A 23,681-nucleotide genomic window follows, 5' to 3' on the forward strand; every position below is an offset into this window, starting at 1 on the left:
AGTCTTACATTGGGCAAACACTGACTAAATAATCTATAATTTAATATAGTAAAAAATGAGCAATTTTAATCATTATGTTATTTTCCCTACTGTTCCTTGTTAAGGTGCCCATTAACAGTACAATTTTATAGCCAATCGTTTTTAAAGCAGGAGGATTAGCCATACTATGCCAGGGAAAAAAACACATCTATAAGTAGAAAAATACTTGATCTACTCACATAACAGATGTATTGTACTGTCCATGTTTGATTTCAGTGAATTTTATATAGTAAATGAAGACAATTCTGTTCCTGGTGGGGGCCATGTCTTTTGCCCACAGTGGGCTTGATTTACTAAGCGGTGCTAACCTACTTAGCACGTCTCAAGTCTTAAGGCGTGCTAACCAGGGTGCTAAGTAGGTTAGCACCAGTTTTCTCAATCAGATCGCGCGCTAAGTACAGCGCGCAAAGTTTTGCGCGCGCAAAGTCCTATGCGTGTGCTAAGTCCCATAGGCTTTATTGGGCACTTCGCGAGGAGCGCCCTGCGCTCTGTGCAGTGCGCGCGCAAAACTTTGTGCGCCGTATTTTGCGCATGATCACTACTTCTCACATTTCAACTGAGTTTAGACGTGCTAAGGGCCAGTGCTAAAGTTAGCACCGTTTTGTAAATCAAGCCCAGTTTAGGCTAAATCCTGATGTCATTTCTGCCCTTTACTTTTTTTTTATTTTTTCCTCCAATCGCTGAGTCACCTCAGCCTTGCTTGTAAACACAAGTGAGCAGGGGATTGTGTTTCAGATAAGCAGCTAGGCAGGGAAATAAATGAAAGAGGAGGAATATATTATAGATAAAAAGAACCCCCAGCATGAAACTGTTTGGCACTGACTACTAAAGGACCAGTGCTCCTAAGGTATCCGATAGCTCCAAATCATAACAGCAGAAAAAGTTTTGAATGCAGGATTAGCATCTTTATACACTCAGACCAGTTGCTGTTGAAATTTGATTTTTATGGTGACAATCCCACTTTAATAGCGGTAATCAATCAATCAGAGACAATTGTTTCTGCCCATTGAAAGACAACTGTATTAAGAGGTATATGGATTCTTTCTGCCATATTTATTTACTTTTAAGCAATACCAGTTGCCTGGCTGCAGAGCCGGGACAAGGTCCTCCAGCACCCAAGGCTGAGACAGCAAAGTGTGCCCCTCTATCCCTCCCACCCCAGCCGTCACACACTGATTGCTATTAGACTAAGAGGGCCACAGGGCCCACAACCTCCCAAACACCTTAATATCTAGTTATCTGGCTTGCAGTCACTGCTATGTATCCCCTTTTCTTATTTCTTTCTGCTTCAAACACAATTAGGAATGACAGCTGAATGAATTGTGCGCCCCCTCCTACACTGCACCCTGAGGCTGGAGCCTCTCCAGCCTATGCCTCGGCCCTGCCTGGCTGTCCTGCTGATCCTCTGCCACTAATACTTTTAGCAATATACCCTGAACAAGCATGCAGCAGATCAGGTGTTTATGACATTATTGTCAGATCTGACAAGATTAGCTGCATGCTTGTTTAATTTATGGTGTGATTCAGACACTTCTGCAGCCAAATAGACCAGCAGGGCTGCCAGGCAACTGGTATTGCTTAAAAGGAAATAAATTTGGCAGCCTCCATATACCTCTCACTATAGTTGCCCTTTAATGGACGAATTACCACTAACGAATCCGATCAATGGGATTGCTCCAAGAAACAGTTTGGTTCCATTAATCCGATCGAACTGGCTAGGGGTAATTCGAAAGTTAATGGGCACAACTGTTTGCATCTGATTGATTTCTGCAGATATCGAAAACAATTGGTCGGCCGCAAAACTGTACCGTTAATAGGCAATTTTACACATTTTTTTTGTTTTTAAATACACTGAACTGAGATTGGCTATTTTAATGGAATACTCAGATGGCTCCTGGCGACCCAGATCCACTAGGAAAGTATAAGAAACCAAAAAGCCTCTAATATATCGTCCTTTCAAAAAAAAAAAATGAATAGCATAGCAGTATGTTTGTATGACCTGCAGAATGCACAGGGTTAACACCAGGTCATCTTTTTCCATGCTCAGGTCCTGATACAGTATTGGTATCAAAATGTAGCTGGCAGCTCCGGGAACCCTGCACACGTATAATATAACAGTGTTCATCATTCCCTGTGCAGAACAATGTTACTGATTACACATTACACTCATCAGTTTCCCGTGGACACAATAGAATTCTGTTTGTTTTTCCCTCTCTCGCTGTATGGGCGCCTCCCGTCCCTCCCTTTCTCTCTCCCCTCCTGCTACCGCCATGAGAGCGCTGTTTTCCCGGGCTAGGACGCGGGTTCAGCGGCGGGCATGGACAGCGCGGCTCAGGCGGGCTCATTGGCTGGCCAACGGCTGCGAGCAGCTTGTGAGGGCGCAGTGGGGAGTGAGCAGCTCTGGGGCTCACACTGCTGCACTGACACCTGCACTGAGGAGAGCCCCGCACTGGCAGCAGCTGGACTGTCCTGGGCATCCTACACAGCCCTCATCTCAGCGAGGGGCGCCAGCCAGATGTGTGTGGAGAGGCAGCACGCATTAGGAGAGCAGGGCGGCCTCCCCACTGCGGCTACATGTCACATCCCCGGGGCGAAGGCTTAGAGAGGGCAGCCAGGAGCAGGCGGCACACTTCTCCTACTCGCCCGAGTCTCTCACGTCCCAGAGCGATTTGGACAGAATAGCGGCGTCTCGGCATTACTAGCGACCTGTCCCTGCACTTCTGCAAAGTATCTCCTGCTGCTATTCCTACCAGCACAAACTCCAGCTTATTGGGGGCAGGGGTGAGAGTGCAGCCCACGGGGGAAACACAGAGCTAGCGAGGACCATTGCTGGGTGGCGAGCAGCAGAGATGAGCCCAGGATTGCCCTGCTGCTGACCCAGAGGCAGTGCGCATGCGTCGCGCTGACAGCTCCTGAGAGGGAAATTTAAAAACGGTTTGGGACCAGATAGACATCTCATTACAAAGAAGAGAGCAGTGCCCAGAGACAGAGAGAGCTGCTCACACTGCACCCAACCTGTGCTTCACTAACCAAAGGATATACCAGCCTGCTTACCACCTTAGGTATTCATGTGTATTTTATTGTACAGTACATGTGTGCTAATAAAAGCTGCAGTATACAAGAAACTTGGAAAAAGACAATGCACATATTCATTAATTATAGGCTATTGTCCTGCTCGCTTGTTTGACCATTACCATTGTGTGTGAGCGTATGTGTGTTCATGTAAATATTAGCTGTCAATTGTTCTATCTAACGGTCTGTATTTTTATTGTCGCTTTAAAGGAGATGATAGACAGCGACATCTCAGGAATTATGTCTGGAATTATCAGGACAGCAGAACAAAACCATCCCACAAATCAAGAATACAGGTATGTCATGTTTCTCTGTCCTGCATATTGCTTTCAATGATGATCAATATTTTAGCCACAGCAGAACAAGCTTTCAGGTTATGCCATTAAAAACTGCCACTAAAGAGTGACATTTTTAATGAAGATGCATCTGCTATTCCGTAAGTGGCAAAAACATATAAGGCAGTGTTGACAGCTGTGTGACAGCTCTGCTTTGTTTCCCTTTGTGGTTTCCAAATTACCAAATTATAGTTTAAGACAATAACTTCCAGATATAAAGATAAAATACAATAGAACTTTCAGAATATATTTTCTTTTTTTTATAAATGCAGTTGACGTAATGCTTTTGTAATGAATGTCAGTGTACTAATTACTGTGGCATTATTTATGTTCAGAGCATGGTAGAGACAAATAGTAGCAGGTTTTCAGCCTTCCAAAACAAGGAAAATGAGTTTCATATTGAAATTTATGAAATTTGTTGTGAACATTAACATTAGATCTTAAAGCCTGGTACACATTTACAGTTATGATTGGCCAATCATTGACCAATTTTACCACCTCCATGTAGTATGAGGGTCACCAGATACAGAAAAATATAAATGTTGAATGCACAGCTGATTTCTGAAAATGACAACAGTGTAAAACAGATTCCCATATTGCCAATAGTAACACATTCCTTTCTACCGTCTAACACTTTCTCCTGCACTCTTTAATGAAAGAAAAAATCCAATTAGTTGCTGTGGACAACATAAGGCTTGTAGCCAAAAAAACCAAATTAAGTTTTGAGTCTCCCCAAAGTTAAGTTAAATGGGGAAGATCTATTTATTATTTTGCAGCAGAAACTGCCCAAGTTAAAATCATACTGGGTAAGGGCTGGCTCAGACGGACGCGTTCGGAGCGTTTACCGCAAGCGTTCGGAACATCGCGGTAAACGCTCCCATTCAAGTGAATGGAAGCATTTACACCGAGCTTTTGTGCGCGTTTACACGATTGCGGTGTTCGGGTTCCGATTTTCGCTAGCGTTCGAGCTGCCCCTGGAAGCGACATGTTCAAGTGAATGGAAGCATTTACACCGAGCTTTTGTGCGCGTTTACACGATTGCGGCGTTCGGGTTCCGATTTTCACTAGCGTTCGAGCTGCCCCTGGAAGCGACATGTAGCTTCCAGGGGGCGGCCAACCGCGACGGCTAATGTCCCCCTGGAGGAAGAAAAAATGCGACCGCACCGGAACACAACGTGAAGGCTACTGAAAGCCTGACCGCGCAGCCGCCGCAACGCCCCCAAATGTGACGCCACTCGGACGTCCGTCTGAACCAGCCCTTATGTGTATGAACAGATTGCTAGTGTTTTTTCTGTGGCTCAGTAGTACATACACCAATATTCCATCGCTGAGATCTTTGATGACAGGTTTGTAGCAGTAGCTTAGACAAAAACTGTTGCATATGTTGAGAATGGTTGATTTTGGAGTAGTTTGGCAAACCATATACTGTACTTGGTTCACAGTGCCAATGTGGTAACTGTATGCAGTGGTTTTGTGGGGGTAGTTGGATGGAAAACAGAAGTGCTTAGTAGCAGTTCTTATTGCACCATAAAACGGCAAAGATTTATGACCCCAGCTGCTCTGCTATGGTAAATCTATGGCCCAGTGCTCACGTTTTGTGATGATAGTATGTGACACCATACATTTCTCCCAATTACTGTGTGTTTTGTATTATCTTGCGCACTTTTGTTGGCCATACACAGAAAGGTTTAATGCAATTGATTTACATAATACAAAAAAAATCACATCAGTTTCAAATCATGTAATAATTTATGTGAAATTGAACACAGTATATAATGTTATGATGAGTAGCCAGGATAATGCTTTATTCTTTCTGCTGTGCTTTTATTTAATAACAGTTTGTGATTGATTTGAATATGAAGCTTCTAGCTCCCCCTGGTGCATCTACTGTAGAGTATTTTTCATGCATGTAGTCTGTGTAGAAATATTGTATACTAATGGTTGTATTTAATGATTTTTCTTTGATAAATGTGTGTTCTGGTAATCAGTTTATTATACCCAAGGATTTTGTGTGTTTATTTTGTTTGTTTTTTAAATAGCAAAACTCCAGTCAAACTTTTTTATAGTTTATTCCCTTGTCCACATTTGGCAGTGGACATAAATAAGCCACTTTGTAGGTATTTAGAAAGGAGAAGACTTGCCAATTAAATATCATATTTCATAACTTTTATTTTATATCATTTCAGATTAATAACATGTTTTACATTCTGCATCTTTACAGTTTTGAAAATTATTGTGGTTATTCTGATTTAAAAACACACCTCTTTTATTTATTTATACATATATATATATATATATATATATATATATATATATATATATTTGGCGTGTAGTTTTATTTGGAGTTATCAAACTTCAAATGTCTTTGTGTGGTTAGTTTTGATTGCTGCATTCATTTAAAAGTGGGATACTGTGGAACTACAAGATACTTCAGGCTTTCTATGAGCCACGCTAAAAATGACTGTTACTGTAAAATGTTATGAAACTGGGTTGGCTTATGAATATGTTTCTATTTCTAGTGGTTTACATTTTCATATAGTAGTGATATAATCTTAGTTGAAGTATTCTAAAATATATTCTGAGAAAGTCATCAGTCATGTTGAAATATTCAAACTTAACATTTTTAAAGTGGCGTGATTCGGATATTTTTAATGTCATTGCAAGTTTTTGAAACAAGAAAAGTGTTAATACATAGTAATGAGCTGTGAATTTGTAAACAGTACTTTTTCTCTTTTTTTTCTTTTATTTATTAGCTTAAGTCTAAGAAATAAAATCGTATTTTTAATCAGGAAAATAATAAATATTGCAAATGTAAATGCTATCTTTGTGTAGAGCTCCACCTGCTGCTTTGATTATCAAGCTTTAGTACAAAAAAGTCCTGATGCAGTACAGTATAAGTAGGATAACTCCATAGGGAAGAATATGAGTATTTATCAGTCAGGTCTGGGATTCTGGTCTTGTAATGCTACAGACAAGATGTGTTTGTTGCAAAAGTACAGCAACATGTTGCAATCTAGAAATGTTGCAAATGTTGTCAGGTGAATAATCCCCCCAAAATTCTTGTTTCTATATGTGATATATAATTACAAAATACACAAATCAAGCCATACTTGATGATTACATCAACATATCTGCCTAGTTCACTTATAGGTCCTCTTATCTTATATATGCATGGTCTATTTAATCTATCTTATTTAAAGCGGAATATAACCCTGCATTTCAACTTTGCTCTAAAACATTATTTACAGCATATTATATGCAAAAAGCATTTTTTTTACTAGACCAGCATTGGAAGGGTTAAACACAGAGGTTTAAAGTTCCGTGGAGAGATATGCAGAAGTTCAGATTGTTACATTCTATTTAGTTAAATGGATCTATTGAGAAATGTTACACACTCTTTGGCTGTCCTCCAGCTCCTTCTCAGTCAGAGAGAGTGAGTCACATTCAACACTTAGATACATTTATGTAAACAAAATGTATCTATGTCAGCTTCTGATGCGTCTGCAGAAATCTCCAGGAACTTTAAAGCTCTGTGTAACCCTTCCAATGCTGGTCTAGTAAAAAAAATGCTGGTTGCATATAATATACTGTAAATAATGTTTTAGAGCAAAGTTGAAATGCAGGGTTATATTCCGCTTTAATGCAAAAGCATTTATATGCTTTTTTTTTGCTGGCTACCAGAAACAGCAGTTTCTTGATAGATGGATGGGCTTGCTAACAATCCATGATATGCTCCCTTTAGTGGCTGGAGGATCTGCTCCCTCTAGTGCAGCCTTTCTCAACCTTTTTACCTTGGAGGAACCCTGTAAATAACTTTTGGATCTCAAGGAACCCCTGCAAACAATTTTTTGGTCTCGAGGAACCCCTGCATTTATTTTACAGGAGGCATGGTCTTTAAGTAGGTTAGGCTGCTAATTTCACTATCTCCTATTACACTGCCACTCATTATCCTGTCTCCTGACCCCCCAATTTAGTGCTTCTTGTTACAGTACCACCTATTATAGTGTGCTCTATTATACTTCCCCCACGATGGAGTAAAATGCCAAGGAACCCCTGCAGAGTCCTCAAGGAACCCTGGGGTTCCAGGGAACCCTGGTTGAGAAAGCCTGCTCTAGTGGCCTCAAGATTTTAGGGACATTTTTATAGCCAAACCTGCCAGGAACTCCTAGGCCTTAGTGCATGGAAGAATATAAGAAGTCAAATGAGTATTGTAAAACACTTACAGTACTTAAAGGGACACTGTAGGGGGGTCAGGGGAAAATAATTTGAATTTACCCAGGGCTTCTAATGGTCCCCCGCAGGCATCCTGTGCCCGCGCAGCCACTCACCGATGCTCCGGCTCCGCCTCTGGTTCACTTCTCGAATTTCAGACTTTAAGGTCTGAAAACCACTGTGCCTGCGTTGCTGTGTCCTCACTCCCACTGATGGCACCAGGAGCGTACTGCGCAGGCCCAATATGGTCTGTGCCTGCGCTGTGCGCTCCTGGTGACATCAGGGGAAGTGAGGACACGGCAACGCAGGCGCAGTGGTTTTCAGACTTTAAAGTCTGAAATTCCAGAAGTGAACCGGAGGCGGGCCGGAGCATCAGTGAGTGGCTGCGCGGGCACAGGATGCCTGCTGGGGACCATTAGAATCCCCAGGTAACTTCAACTCATTTTCCCCCGACCCCCTTACAGTATCCCTTTAAGCATCTACCAAACTTCCCTATTAAATATATTCTTCCTAGTCTCATGAAGGTATCTGAAGCACCTGCCCCTCTAATTTGCACATTTCTTTGTAGGTCAGACACATATGTTGCCTAAAGGAATGTTGGTTGGGGAGGGGGCTACCTGCATTCCTGCTTATTGAGTGTCAAACTCATGAGCTCCAAAGGAACCCTGCTGAATGTTTATGGAAAATAAGTTACATTTTTAGATTTAAGTTTGCACAATAGTTTTATACAGTTTGCATGTTGATAGATTTGCTTTAAAGACTATGATCTGGGTCTATGTCTAATCCTAACTCCCCCCTCTTCTGTGTCAAATCTTGTCTGAAATTACTTCCCTGCTGCTACTTTGTACCCAGTATCCCTAAATGTGTCCGAGTACCTAACTTTAACACCTTTACCTACTTGGTGCATGGCCCAGTCTCCTTCCTCTATGCCTACATTAACCTCCACACTTTAAAGCAGCAGGGTCAGCCATACTATGCCAGTAAAAAACACATATATTAGTAGATAACTACTTGTTCTACTTACATAACAGATGTATTGTACTGTCCACGTTTTGATTTCAGTGATATTTATATAGTAAATAACGAGAATTCTGTTCCTGGCATTTGCCATCTTGATTTCCTCTGACTGAAGTCAATCCTGATTTCATTTCCTCCCTTACTTTTTTTTCTCCTAGACTCTGCCCTGTCATAGCTAGCTTGCTTTGCAAACATGTGAGCACAGCATAGGATCAGATTTCAGCAGCTTCACACTGAACTGCCCTCAGCCAATAAGTGAGGAGCAGGAATGTGGGAGGGGTGATGACAAGCTTCCCTCTCTTCAGTGATTGCAAGGCTGACTGAGATAAGATTTATTACAGCAGAAACATTTCTGATTAGATTGGAATGCTTGCAATGCGGGGTGAGGTTCCAGACTTCATAATGAACACAATGCAGTGGTTAAATGGAATTTGATTTTGTGGCTGACAATCCCTCTTCAAACGGTGTTTATCTCTAACTTATTAAACCTTTTCCACATCTGATGCCTTCCATAATACTAAAGGACCACTATCACAAAAACATGTACAATTGAAAATACATACATATAAGATGTAAATTTGTCCCAATGTAATATGTACTATAAATATTTTTTTCCTGTGTTGCTGTTCCTTACAGTGGCTAGCAAATATCTGATCAATAAGATTTTGGTTTTGGACTACCCTATATCCTCATGAGTGTTTCTAAGAGTTTTCTTTATTTTCAAAAGCACGTACTGAGAGGAATTTGCTCATTTCAGCTGCCAAAATAGTGTGCAAGCAAGAAGGGAGGCTGGTTGGCTTCTTTGTATAGTGCTTTGGTATCGAATAAAGGTAATATTGAGTGAATCCCTCATGAGGAGGTGGACTAGTCATGACAGTGGCATCCCAAAAAAAGTCGTTTACAGTACTTTTTACTCTGGGAGACTAACTACTCTAATTACTCTAGGAGACCCAACTCTCTGATCTTAATCTCCCTGACAATTTTAACTTGTACATTTCAATGCTAGCCAATCAGCATGGAGATGACTAAAATATGCAATATGGATCTGTTTAGTTTTTTCTTCAGTAGAGCAATTCAATGTTTTAGCTCCCACCATCAAAACCATTGCAATGCTTCAATACAGTTTGGGAAACATTCTTTTGGCTTATTTTAAAAGGAATATAACCTAGTTATAAATGCATAGTCATAAAGTTGGTTATCAGAGCTACCTTTTGAATTAATGCTGAGAATTATTTCCACTCATTAATATTAATAAAAATTAACTTTGGTTATCTGATAAATCTTTTTTTTTTTGTTCTAAAATGTCTGCGTGCGTGCGTGCACTCTATAAACCTGCACCCACATTGTACTTCTTCCCCAGTATTGATTGTTTTTGAGACGGCTCAGTAGTACGTGATGCTATGCATGAGGATGCTTATTGTGAAATAGTAGAAACTGCAGAATATGTGGCATGCACTCTATAAACCTGCACCCACATTGTACTTCTTCCCCAGTACTCCTGATTGTTTCTGAGACAGCTCAGTAGTACGTGATGCTATGCATGAGGATGCTTAGTGTGAAATAGTAGAAACTGCAGAATATGTGGCATGCACTCTATAAACCTGCACCCACATTGTACTTCTTCCCCAGTACTCCTGGTGCGGTATTTTCCCGGTCTGTGTGCTAATTCATAAAGATTTCCCCAGCTGCCCTTGGAGGTCGGTAAATTACCGCAGCCCATTGAGCGGTAGAGTAGAGCAGTGTCTCGATTCTCTCTTTGCCCTGCAGAAATGAATCACACAGCCGGCTCTCTCCACTGATGACTCAGACAGATGAGTCACACAGTCTTTCCCTGCCTGCTAAATGACTCACACAGACGGCTCTTTCCACTGATGACTCAGACAGATGAGTCACACAGTCTTTCCCTGCCTGCTGAAATGATTCACACAGAGGGCTCTCTGGCTCTCTCCACTGATGACTCAAACAGACTTCGGATCTCTGCACTTTGGCATTCATCAGAGCTGTCTGAGCTGTCGGTAACATGTTAAGACCTCACTAGTGGTGTCGGTAACTACCGCCAGGCTTACCGCTTGTTGAAGGCTTTATGAATTGACATTTGCTGACAATTTACTGACATGTGTTGTCGGTAACTGCAGCCAAGTCGGTAATTTAGCTCCCTGGTCGGTAATGTCAGCTTTTCATGCGGTAACAGCCTTTATGAATTGAGATTTTGCTAAGTGGTCGGTAAAGTCTGCTGTTTTCAGCATTACCGCATGAGGTAATGCTTTATGAATCGAGGCCTTAGTGTGAAATAGTAGAAAGTGCAGAATATGTGGCGTGCACTCTATAAACCTGCACCCACATTGTACTTCTTCCCCAATACTGCTGGTTGTTTCTGAGAGAGGTCAGTAGTACGTGATGCTATGCATGAGGATGCTTAGTGTGAAATAGTAGAAACTGCAGAATATGTGGCGTGCACTCTATACACCTGTACCCACATTGTACTTTCTCGCCAGTACTCCTGATTGTTTCTGAGAGAGCTCAGTAGTACGTGATGCTATGCATGAGGATGCTTAGTGTGAAATAATAGAAAGTGCAGAATATGTGGCGTGCACTCTATAAACCTGCACCCACATTGTACTTCTTCCCCAATACTCCTGATTGTTTCTGAGAGAGCTCAGTAGTACGTGATGCTATGCATGAGGATGCTTAGTGTGAAATAGTAGAAACTGCAGAATATGTGGCATGCACTCTATAAACCTGCACCCACATTGTACTTCTTCCCCAGTACTCCTGGTTGTTCCTGAGAGAGCTCAGTAGTACATGATGCTATGCATGAGGATGCTTAGTGTGAAATAATAGAAACTGCAGAATATGTGGCGTGCACTCTATAAACCTGCACCCACATTGTACTTCTTCCCCAGTACTCCTGATTGTTTCTGAGAGAGCTGCGTAAATAATGGCAAGTTTTTTCATCAGGCCTGACAGAGAAAAGAATAGAGCTGTCACTTTGTATGAGTGCTGTTTACACTTGCCCTGTCACCTTAGCATATAACGGGCCTGAGCATCACGGCGGGGTTGCTGTGCAGCCCCACATTACATGGCCAACAGAATGGCTCCCAATTAAAAAAGAAGGCCTGTGTGAATGTGCTTCTATGTGGAGAGCTCTGCGAGAACGTCTTCTGGAGCAGTCAAAGCATATTTAGGGTATGGTTACTCAAGCTTTAACCACTTAAGGACCGGCCGAGTTTTGGCAGACCTGTGCTGCGTGGGCTTTTCAGCCCGCAGCACAGATCGGGTAATAGGCAGGGCGATCAGACTGCCCCCCTTTTTTCCCCACTAGGGGGATGTCCTGCCGGGGGGGGTCTGATCGCCGCCGGCCATCTGCGTTTTGCGGGGGGGAGCTCCTCAAAGCCCCCCTCCGCAGCCATTTCCACCCTCACGCTGCTTACCTCCCTCTCCCTCTTCCTACGTAATGCGCAGGACGGACTTCCGTCCTGCGCATTGAAGGATAGGCTTCCGCCTATCAGATGCCAGCGATCCCCGGCCAATCCGAGGCCGGGGATCGCCGATCTGCCTTACGGCGCTGCTGCGCAGCAGCGCCGTATGATGTAAACAGCGTGGATTTCTTCCCCGCGTGTTTACATTTTGCCGGCGAGCCGCGATCGGCGGCTCTCCGGCTGTTCACGGAGACACCCTCCGTGAACTGAGCGGCCGTTTCCATGGTAACCCACTTAAGACCTGCTGACGCCTATGGGCGTTAGCTGGTCGTTAAGCCGGCTAGTCTGTGCTAATAAGTGCTGGAAGTACAGAATATTTTACATTGCATGAGAAGACTTTTTTTTCAAATCCTATAGTTTGGTGGAAGAAGTCATATCATGGAATGATTGTTCATTCTGCTTCGCTGTTTTGTCTCCAGAGCCCAGTTCATCACAGAGGGTCTAAAGGATATTTACCATTATATGTTTGTTCATATCCTTAAAACCTTGTTCTAGGCAAACAAAAAACTTAAAATATGAAGTTGATATCTGTTGTTGCCTACATTGTTAAATATCTTTCTTAGTTTACTAAATTCATCAAGGTCTTGCCATCTTACTTGGTCCACACTATATAATATGCTCCTGATTTTGTTACAGTGGAATACTCACTCCCAAACAGTTCTCTGCTGCTTATATAAAGCCTGCAGGCTGCTTGTAAGCCAATAAGAAGTGCACACACATGTTACACCTAGTCTGCAGTAATCAATTGGAGAGGGCTTCAGTTGGAGAGGGCTTCAGTTGCATATAGACAATGGCTATATGGCCAGCAGGGGGCACCAGCGTGCAGGATATTCCCTCTCATCTGCCCCCCTCCTAACTAAACTGAATGGAAATCTACAATAAAATTAAAAACAATAGTGCACTCGTCAGCCTGGGGCCCCGGGGACTCTCACTTCCCGGGGCTCCAGGCTGGCGTGTGCACTATTGTTTTTAATTTTGTTACAGTGGAGTCAGACTTACTTTTACTACATTGCAAAGCATGATGGCATCTGAGTTTCTTGAGAGTAGTCGGCGGGTTCTAATGAGCCAGAACTCAGCAACTTCACCCAGAGACCACTGTTGTAATTGACAATTTTTAGCAGCCTGAAAACACAGTCCCACCCCTAGCTCAAGCAGATGCAGAGTATCTCTGGTTGCTGCAAACACAGTGCCTCCTCCTAGATGGATGGCATCATTTGAATGAAAAGCATAAGGATTATTGAAGCATATGTATTGATACGTCGCCCAGTCAGTTGGGTGCAGGGTGAGCCCCATGACAGCTCACCATGCTGCCTATGAAATTCTGACAGAGTTAAAAATGATTCCCCCTTCAAGTCATAACAACTGAGAGGGACACTTAAATTGGGGCCGGTTATTACTGTCACCTGAATTACATGTGCGCGGGCAGAGGAGCTATAGCATTACAGCTATAGCAGTGCCCAATCCAGGCGCTACGCAGAGGCCGGTGAGCGCCAAAATGAACTTCATTATTGAGCATCTAACCAGACTGAAATATGATCAATATAGCTATAACAATGCTTTATAGCAACTGAAATGTGTTGCATTACATTAAAGATCAGTCAAAATGTAGGGAAAAAAAATGTTCTTACACTAAAGCAAGCAATAGATACTTACCTCAGGAGGGGGAAGCCTCTGGATCCTGGAGAGGCTTTCCCGGTCCTCCTCCACCAGCTCGATCCAGCACTGGGACCCCCGAAGCACGGTCGCACTGTGTCTGTGCAGAAACATGGACCCACTTGGGCTCCCGCAGAAAAGCAGAGTCTGGTCGGTTCCATGTTACTGTGCAGATGCAGTAGTATGGACTCAGCTGGACTTGGCTTGTTCCTCTGTAGCCTGAGTGGGTCTGTGCTAATACACGTGTGAGCTGGCAAGCGATTTATCAGGGGTCCCAGCACTGGAACATGTGGAGGAGGACAGGAGAAGCTTGTCTAGGGTCCAGTGGCTTCCCCCTCCAAAGATGAGCACCTTGTAGGGGCAACTTTTATACCTACAGGTACACTTTAAGCTTTACGTCCATGCAGAAGAAGATACTTGCGCTACATCTGCACCACCAACTGTAAAACTTCAGCATTCAAAGGAAAAAATCACATTATTTAGTCCTTTTTTATTCCTCTGAGACTAGGTTAGCAACTCCTTTGGGTATTGTTTACTGTGTATTGGTCTGAGAAAATCTCCCCGGCAACAAGCCTTTAAGGCCCCATTTCTACTACCGGTAGATCTTGTTCCTCCCCACTCAAAACGCATTAGAACTGTCAGCCTCTGTAAAACCAATGGGCCATTTCTATTCAATGCGATGTTTTGTTCATGGAAAAACTGACAAATGTAGCTTTTTTTCCGGACTGCGCACCCCAAGGCTAAAAAGTACATTGTGTACCTGTGGAAGTTGCAAACATATTTGAGTAGGAAAGTGCACTGTGTTAGGGAAGATGTGCCTAAAAAATGTGCATTGCCAAGTGGAAACATGAACTTGGTGGGGGGGGGGGGGGGGGGGGGGGGGCTTTGTACTGCTTGCACTGCATGGAGCTGCCTGACTTCAGAAGCAATCTGGGGCACTAGTGCTTCCGGGGAGTTTTCTCACTTCAGGTTTGCTTTACAGAAATCATCTATACGCTTGGCGGATTTTTTTTTCATAGTAAATGATCATAACTGGTGAAGATATGATCACCATGATTTAGGGGTGTAAGAACAATAAAATACAATCTTTTTTTTCAATCTGAATGATCTTGTCAAAAATATGATTGTTTACAAAAAGTTGTACCGCAAATGGGCACCTTTGGGGGCAAGCACAGAGTGGGCTGTTTGACAAGTCTTTAGTTCATTATTATTATTATTATTTATTTATATAGCGCCAACATATTCCGCAGCGCACATTCATAGCAGTAACATTTTGTGGTGCATAAAGTGGCCTGTGTCCAGACTCCTGACCGTGTACTTTAAAGTGGGCCTGAATTCAGAACTTCCTCTCTGCTTTAAAAAAATAAGCAACAGCATAGTAACCTTAAAAGAAAAATATTTTTGTTACAGCTGATACAAATTCTGCAATAAATCTGCAGTTTGTCTACTTCCTGTTTTAATGGTAGCAGACATATTGTGAACATCCTATGTTTACAGATGAGATCTCTGCCGTGGTAGTCAGCTGACACAACTGAGGGATCAAGTTAAAATTTGTTCTTAGTCACAGATAAGGGGAAATTAGACACGAATACTGCAAATGCAGCGCTGGAGACTTGGGCGCAGCCGCCGCCACCATAGGCTGTAATAGGAATTACAGCTATGTGTGCACACAGAGTAACTCCGGTGCCGTCAGAAGACAGAGCAGAAGTTACATTTAAAACACTGTAATTCGCCTTCCAGCAATAGCTGGAAGCTGAATTACATAATTCCCCACTATCCATGTGGACCTAGAGGGGGAATAGTATTTAACGCTACCGGGAACCTATGCAGCAGCAGGATAAGTCATACCGGCTGTATCCTGTGCCCAAGTCTCCCGGCGGCGAATTCTCTCAGGAGCATTAGACAGGCTAAACTCTCTAAATGCTTGCAGGCTGCATTTCCTTCTGTTTTCCTTCTGTCCTGTTCAGGTCCACTTTAAAAGGGATTTATTTGACACTGGTTAATCTAGGAGTTTCTACAGACATAAAGAAACTCAGCAAAATATGCTGACAGACAAAAGGATAACATTTCTGTCAGAAGTGGTGGTTTAATGCTGGAAATACACAGCTCGATTTTTCCGCTCGATTCTCCCGCTCGATCATTTCGCCGCTCGAATCCGCAGTCAATTCTGTTATCTTCCGCTCGTTTTTCTTATTTTTTTTCCATTTACTTCAATCCGGAATCGAGTGGAGAAACGATCGGGCGGGAGATCAGACGTGTCAGAAATTATCTATCAAGCCATCTTAATGGCTCAAAATCGAGCCATGTATGCCCAGCATTAAGCATGTGACATAATGAGATAAATACAGTATGTGCACATATAGTACCAAACCTATTTAGAACGTGCCTGTGTTACCTTTATATGTATTTTTTCAATGCAATGGGTAATAAACCAGTGATTTATAACTGTAGAGCACCAGCTCTCTTTAAAACCTATTAGAGGCCATACATGTTTTGTGTGGCTGTACAAATTATCCTGATAGCAGAGTAGTGATGAAAAGTTCAGTATAGTATATCATCATTTTTCTGTGTGGAAACACAATGAACCAGATTTAACATCACACTGACGTAGCTGCTGTTTAAGCTATAAAGTTCGCTTTTTGAATCCTAAAATGAAAATAAGATTTAGGGACTCCAGTAAAGTTCTATTTAAGATTAGTTCTACAAATTCAATTAATTGTGGCATAATTTTATTTTCACTTCAGGTTTGCTTTCAGCTTATTGTTATTTAGTGTTTCTCCACACTCTTGTAAATATCATATTTCAGGATCCCAACCCTCCTTGAAGCTGATAGTACAGCACTCTGCTGTAGGTCATCATAGAGCTACAAAGAAGGTCAGGCTTGCCATTCCTTCCATGAATTCTGGATTCAAATCACATATTTTTACAAGAGTGGGTTGCTGGTTAGCATAACTACCATTAGGTACAAATGCAACCTGTCATTGTATCATGCCAAATGTGTTAAAATTACACAGGTGTACTTTTAGGCAGGGCTGTGGGGTTGGCACACAAGACCGTCAACTACAATTCCCTTATTTATGTAACTCTGGTACCAATCCCAACACTTTAATTATATCTCTATAAAGGACATACATGATAAATATACTAATAAGTTATATATTTCCTATATTGATTTCAAACATGCAACAAACAAGGCATGTCATCACTGCCAATGAGAATCATCAGGCTATTTTTTAGAGGCCCACCCTGTTAAAGCTTGGTAAATCCAAAAGATCTGCACACTCACTGTAGACCAAGTCTACTTTTATTCAGAAATCGTGACACATTTCCATTCCATAGACCAACAATTCGTTTTTGGCCCCGGGGGTCCCCTTTGTCAGGGTAACAGCACAGAATGGTCACCATTCGGTGCTGTTACCTTGACAAAGGGGACCCCCGGGGCCCCAAAACGAATCGGTCTATAGAATCGAAATGTAACACAGTTTACAGAGGTAGCACCACTCAGGTTAGCAGCAAAGCAGTCTACACATAAGTCCACCAATCCTTGTATGAGATCACTGTTATCTTCCATATACTGGGTTGCTTCTTTGATAGTAAGCCTCCACCACACCCTTTAGTGCTGAACTCACCGTTCACTAAGGCTTCAGTCCCTGATGAGTCATATCCTGACGAAACATGTCGGGCGGAGCCTAATCACGTAACTAGGAAGTACCAACGGCAGCAGTGGTGGGCGTCCCACGTGAGGTGAGGCCGGGAGAAGTGCGCACGAATGGCTTAACAGAGTGGGACTACAAGGACCAGCCTGCCAGCGGCCAACAAAGCGGGGGAGAGCCCGCACTGAAGCAAAAACTCTATGCGTTTGTGACTTTTGGGAACATGTGAGTGCATTTTTATGCTAATTATAAATAAATGTGAGACGTTTTTACGCTGTAAGAGGCCTTTTATTGAGTTTTTAGACATATATCATTGGTTAAAGAGAAGATAAGGAAGTTCATTGAGGTGACCCAGGATATTGCCAGAGTGGTGGGGGACGACCCGGGAACAGTCCCAAGGCTACATTAGACCCACCACCTTAGTGAACGGTGAGTTCAGCACTAAAGGGTGTGGTGGAGGCTTACTATCAAAGGAGCAACCCAGTATATGGAAGATAACAGTGATCTCATACAAGGATTGGTGGACTTATGTGTAGACTGCTTTGCTGCTAACCTGAGTGGCACTACCTCTGTGGACTGTGTTACATGATAGAAAGAGGAGGCGAACCAGGAGTAACTTTCTTTCTGCTCATAGAGGGGCACTGTGGGGTTTTTCTGTGTGGTCAGCGCGCTTGTGTTTGCATATTTTTGTCCCAGAATGGAAATGTGTCACGATTTCTGAATAAAAGTGGACTTGGTCTACAGTAAGTGTGCAGATCTTTTGGATTTGCGATTTCTCTTCTGCCTGTGGATTTACTGTTAAAGCTTGGGTCTAAACGTTATAGCAATACCATTCTGTTTTATCATTTCATTTATTAAAGAAAACATACATCTACAGTTGCTGTACAATTTAAACAAAGGTCAAAACTTAAAAAATGCTCTCTCTGGTAAAAATCAGGGGTTCTTTTTATATTCAAATTGGTTTATAGTTGACCCATGCATTATATACAATTTCAGTTTTACTAGGTGATGGATTTGGAATTTTTTTCCACATCCAGTAACCCAAAATTTACTTACAACTCCAACTCCGCAGTCTTGCTTTCACTATCAAAATATTTTAGATTTTGCCATATGGTTATCAGTGATGTCTCCCATTCCCCAAGAGATGGATTTTACATCTGTATGCCTGATCTTCCCATGTAAATTACCTGCCACTCAGCAGTTACTAAGGGATCCAGCCTCCCACAGATATACTCCAGCATACATATGCAGTGTCCATGTGCAGTATGCTTGTATATGGTAAATGTACATGAGTTGTTTTAATTTCAATCTTTTTATTGAATTTTCAAAGTAAACAATCAGCATTATCTCTCTTACAACATGTTTCTGTTATATACAAAGGTTTGTAGGGTCAACAAGTATTGTTACAATCACAACATGCACCACGACTTACCACAAACATACTACCAGGCAAAGGCACACCAAAGACACTGAAATTGTTCTCTCCTTAAATCAAGATTGAACATAGCTGCTACTTTGCTGTTTTCACAGAAACTGCTCAGAGTTTAGGAGGGAATCCAGGTGAAGAGGGGTAATGTGGTGTAAGCAAATTCCTGTAACATAACCTACAGAATCCTGCCGCTAACCCTTGTACTCTGTTACTCAGAAAATATCTTGTAAAGAGAGGATCTCAGCTGATTTACCTATTGGGAAGTAATCCATTAATGAGTGGAGTTCATATCTTTTGGTATTTCAGCACCATTCTGGCTCTAGTTTATCACAAAAAAAGAGCCCATCTCAGTCTGGTCTATAAGAGAAAAGTAGGGGATTTCCATGCTGCTGTTATGGTTTGTTTGACTCCTGCAAACGTATAAGGTAGAAGCTTATATTGAATCATGGTGCAGCCTTTTGGTTTCCTGCATAGTAGTGCTTTGATAGAGTTCTTACTAATGCATATAACAAGAACTGAGTGTACAATTTGATATGCTCTTGTGCAGAAGCTCCCAACCTTTAGACACCTTTAGACATTGCCACCAGTTTTGTACAAAGGAACCATGAAAGTAGGATGTGCTTTGGCTAGGATCTCCCCTAGCAATACTTGCTGGAGTAAGATACCAGTGGAAGAGAACTTTGTGAGATGTTTCAACTATGCTGGAGCAGATGGAATTACCTGGGATCTATAGGCTCATACACATGCTTGGCTAAAGTCGGCTAGGGTGCCGATAACGACCGCCTCAGCCAATAATCAAGCATGTGTACAGTAGCCTCCGACTGCCGCTTCGTAAGCCAACCATCCTGCGGATCAACTTGGCTAAGCGACGGCCAACTCCTTTGTGCACGCCGCTCCCCTGCTTGTTTTTCTGCTTTTTGTGAAGTGCAGCTAATATTAAGCTGCCTGTTATCAGCCCTGATAAAATCCCGACTGAGCATTCAGTCTGGCTTTGCTCAGGAATCATTATAGCTGAGACTGTCTTCTCTGATGTCTTTTTAAGCTCAAGCCTGTCCCCTTCTGGCTCTGCTATAATGACTCAGCTATAATGATTCCTGAGCAAAGTCAGACTGAATGCTCAGTGGGGGATTTTATCAGGGCTGATAACAGGCAGGCTGAGCAGTGAAGGATGAAGCAGAGAGCAGGGTAGGTGTTTTCTCGAATGTTCCCACTTATATATATGGTAAAATACATGAGGGTGCCTTGTCTCTGGTTCACTTTAATGTACTTAAAGAGACACTGAAGCGAAAAAATATATGATATAATTAATTGGTTGTGTACTATTATTATTATTATTAAGTATTTATATATTGCCGACATATTACGCAGCGCTGTACAGTGTGTATATATATATATATATATATATATATATATATATATATATATATATATATATATTGTCTTGTCACTAACTTTCCCTCAAAGGAGCTCACAATCTAATCCCTACCATTGCCATATGTCTATATTATGTAGTGTAAGTACTGTAGACTAGGGCCAATTTTAGGGGGAGCCAATTAACTTATCCGTATGTTTTTGGAATGTGGGAGGAAACCGGAGTGCCCGGAGGTAACCCACGCAGACACGGAGAGAACATACAAACTCTTTGCAGATAGTGCCCTGGCTGGGATTCGAACCAAGGACCCAGCGCTGCAAGGCAAGATTGCTAACCACTACGCCACCGTGCTACCTGCTATGAATAAATTACTAGAAGATTAGCAGCGAAGAAAATATTCTCATATTTTTATTTTCAGGTATATAGTGTTTTTTCTAACATTGCATCATTCTATAATATGTGCAGATTACACAACACTCAGCATTCAAAATGATTCTTTCAGAGCAGTCTGTGAACCAATGACCTCTCCTCTGGCAGAGAAAAAGAAATTTGTTCACTAACAGTTGAGATAATAAAAGTCAGAAGACAGCCTTCTCCACGACTTTGAAAGTCGTAGAGCTTAATGGCTTTTTTGCATAGAGATAACAACTGGAGTTTCTTAACTCTTCCAGTACTGGAAACAATTAGACTGATGTATTTGATCTTAATGTTTTATTTCTTAGCTGTACTACACATACAAATCATAATATCATAATTTTTTTTTCACTTCAGTGTCTCTTTAAGGAAAAGGATGCATTTTTAAAAAGAATATTTAAAAAACAATCTTATCAACTTCCAAGAGTACTTCCAGTATAAAATTCAGAGCCTGTCAAGCCAGGTTCTGTCTTAATGATTCAGGATTAAGGGTGTCTCTCTGGATTAATTACTTACATGATCAGCTGTAACTCACTAACTTGAGACACTTCACTCCCCACCCCCATCGGCAATGCAAAGTTCTCCAAAGCTCATTGGAAACCTCCACATTAGTGGGCAGCCACTAATTAGGCCACGACTGCAGAGCGGGGGGTGGGCAGTGGCAACACATATGGGAGTGGCCAACGCCTCGGCAGAACTCTGAGAAAAAAAACCCCACCAAAGCTGCATTTCCGAGGGGGCAGAGCCCTCACCTGATGGAATGAATTACGGCCGATCAGGTAAGTAACCCCGAGAACCCCCAATCCTGCATCATTTAAGGGAAGGTTCAGGGTGTAATTAAAAAAAAATACAAATCCACTTACCTGGGGCTTCCTCCAGCCCATGGCAGGCAGGACGTGCCCTCGGTGCCGCTCCGCAGGCTCCCGGTATTCTCCGATGGCTCACCCGACCTGGCCAGGCCGGCTTCCAGGTCGGGCTCTTCTGCGCTCCTATGTGCGTCTCACGCCGTCGCGCTGACGTCATCGGACGTCCTCCGGGCTGTACTGCGCAGGCGCAGAACTACTTCGCCTGTGCAGTACAGCCCGGAGGACGTCCGATGCCTGACATGATGACAGGTAGCGCATTACCATAACAACATGTGTGTTAACCTGGTAATGTACATAGTGCTAAGGGTTAAAGGCCGGTGCTTCCCGTACACTAGTAACGGTAAAATTGCACTGCGCTCCCTGCACACTGCAACATTACCGGACTTAACTGCATCAGGCCCCTGATAAGATAAGCAAAGGAGCATGTAGTACTAGCCCAACTAAGAAATTGTCTGCAAACTCTTTCTGTTTCCTAGTTCAGGAAATGTTAAAAAGTTATCTATGCAAATGAGCTTTTCAAACTCCTTGTTGAATTCAGTCGTTTTCCTGAAAAGTAAAAAGAATGCGTGAGGGAGTGAGTAAGGGTTCTGATAAGGTTTTAAGTCCTGGAAAGATAAAAGGATTATTACAGGCAAATTTGTCACGGCTGCTGTAAGTTAAACTTCCAGACCTTGATGATTGAAATCCATGCCCTGTTTGGGAGATGTTATTCCAGCCAAGACATAGATTTCAATCATCACCGCCGTGCCATTTGTGTGATCTCGCTGTTCCTGTTGCTGTCCCGCAACGTTGTAGCCGCTCGCTCTGCTGTCACGTGGATTGATCAAAGCAGCCATAGCCGTCAGCTCTGCAAAAGGTTAATCTGAACCTTAAAATATAAAGGTGGCCATACATCAGGCGACTTGGTGGCCAATTGACCATCCGGTTCAATTATTACAATCGAATCGGATGAAAATCGGTGCCGCCAAGTACATGCCTGACTGACAATGCAACCAAATTCCGGGGCAGCGATGCGGCCATCACTAGGCTGAGATTTCGTGCTGAAATTGATTGGGAATCGGCCTGTGGTCTATGAGCAGCTGACAGATCTCTCTCTTATCCGATTCGATTAGAGAGAGATTTACCTCTTGGTCGAATATGCCCATACATCGCTATATGTATGGCTACCTTAAGACTCACTTCTTTGTTATGTTTATCATTTGAAAAAAAACACATACACTTAATAATCTCATATTTTCATTTCAGCTTTGCTTTAATCCACCTCCGAGTTGCTATAAATCTTCTACTCCCTGTTGCTTGGAGTCTTGATTGCAGAGATGCTGCCCTCAGCACCTGTATTCTTGGAGCGCTGAAGCTCAACTGATAACAATAACAGTGTGAAATTCAGGTTGATTGAAGGGCTAATAAAGCTTAAAACCTGGGGCTACACTATTTTTATTATATATTTATATATATATATATATATATATATATATATATGTATTTTATTATTATAAGAAAATATTATAGTTGTCTGAGCTTTTAGGGATGTTTTTATAAATATTTACCCAGACACTTGTCAAAAGCAGCATTATTGTATGGGTGACATTGAAAGTGTGTATGTAAAGAGGAACTTTACTGTTTACAAATCACTAGAATAAATTGTTTAGTCAGTGTTTGCATATTGTAAAATATTGCCACACCTAAATTTACTTTCTTCAATTTATCAAGATGTGGCGACATTGGTGATTTTAAAGCGATAGCTGGTGATTTTAAAGTGGTTTGAATCTAATGTTAGCAATCTGATACAGTAGTTGCGATTTGCTATTTCCTGTTTTTCTTTTGTCGTTCAGGGTAGTAAAACCGTTGCAAAATTGCTCTTGTACAGTGATTGAAAAATGATTTTGCAACGATCCTATACTTTGTATTTTTAGCACAGTCACTCCAAAAATGCATTTTACGATTTGGGGAAATTGCAATCACTCCTGTTTAATCACCCCAATTGTCTTTCATTAGCACTTTTAGAATCGCTGGCCATTCCGAAGCATGGCTTAAGCAGGTGCTGTGGGTCCCAGTCCTCAGGTTTAAACCGGTCCCTTCCAACCATGTAGTGCATTAACCCCATTCACAACTACAGCTCCCCAATTGAAATACTAAGGGA

The 23,681-nt window shown here is 42.2% G+C and overlaps 1 protein-coding gene across 1 annotated transcript in view; it reads left to right on the top strand.

Moving 5' to 3' along the window:
• Positions 1-2,339: 2,339 nt before the first annotated feature.
• The window catches only part of FOXN4 (forkhead box N4), a 51,924-nt gene continuing 30,582 nt past the window's right edge, over positions 2,340-23,681 (top strand). Inside the window, exons 1-2 of the mRNA XM_068271482.1 lie at positions 2,340-3,101; positions 3,322-3,407. Coding sequence (XP_068127583.1) covers positions 3,325-3,407 — 83 coding nt within the window. The 5' untranslated portion in view covers positions 2,340-3,101; positions 3,322-3,324. The remainder of the gene's footprint in view (positions 3,102-3,321; positions 3,408-23,681) is intronic.

Source organism: Hyperolius riggenbachi, chromosome 1 (genome assembly GCF_040937935.1).
Source record: "Hyperolius riggenbachi isolate aHypRig1 chromosome 1, aHypRig1.pri, whole genome shotgun sequence".
In the NCBI taxonomy this organism is placed as follows: Eukaryota; Metazoa; Chordata; class Amphibia; order Anura; family Hyperoliidae; genus Hyperolius; species Hyperolius riggenbachi.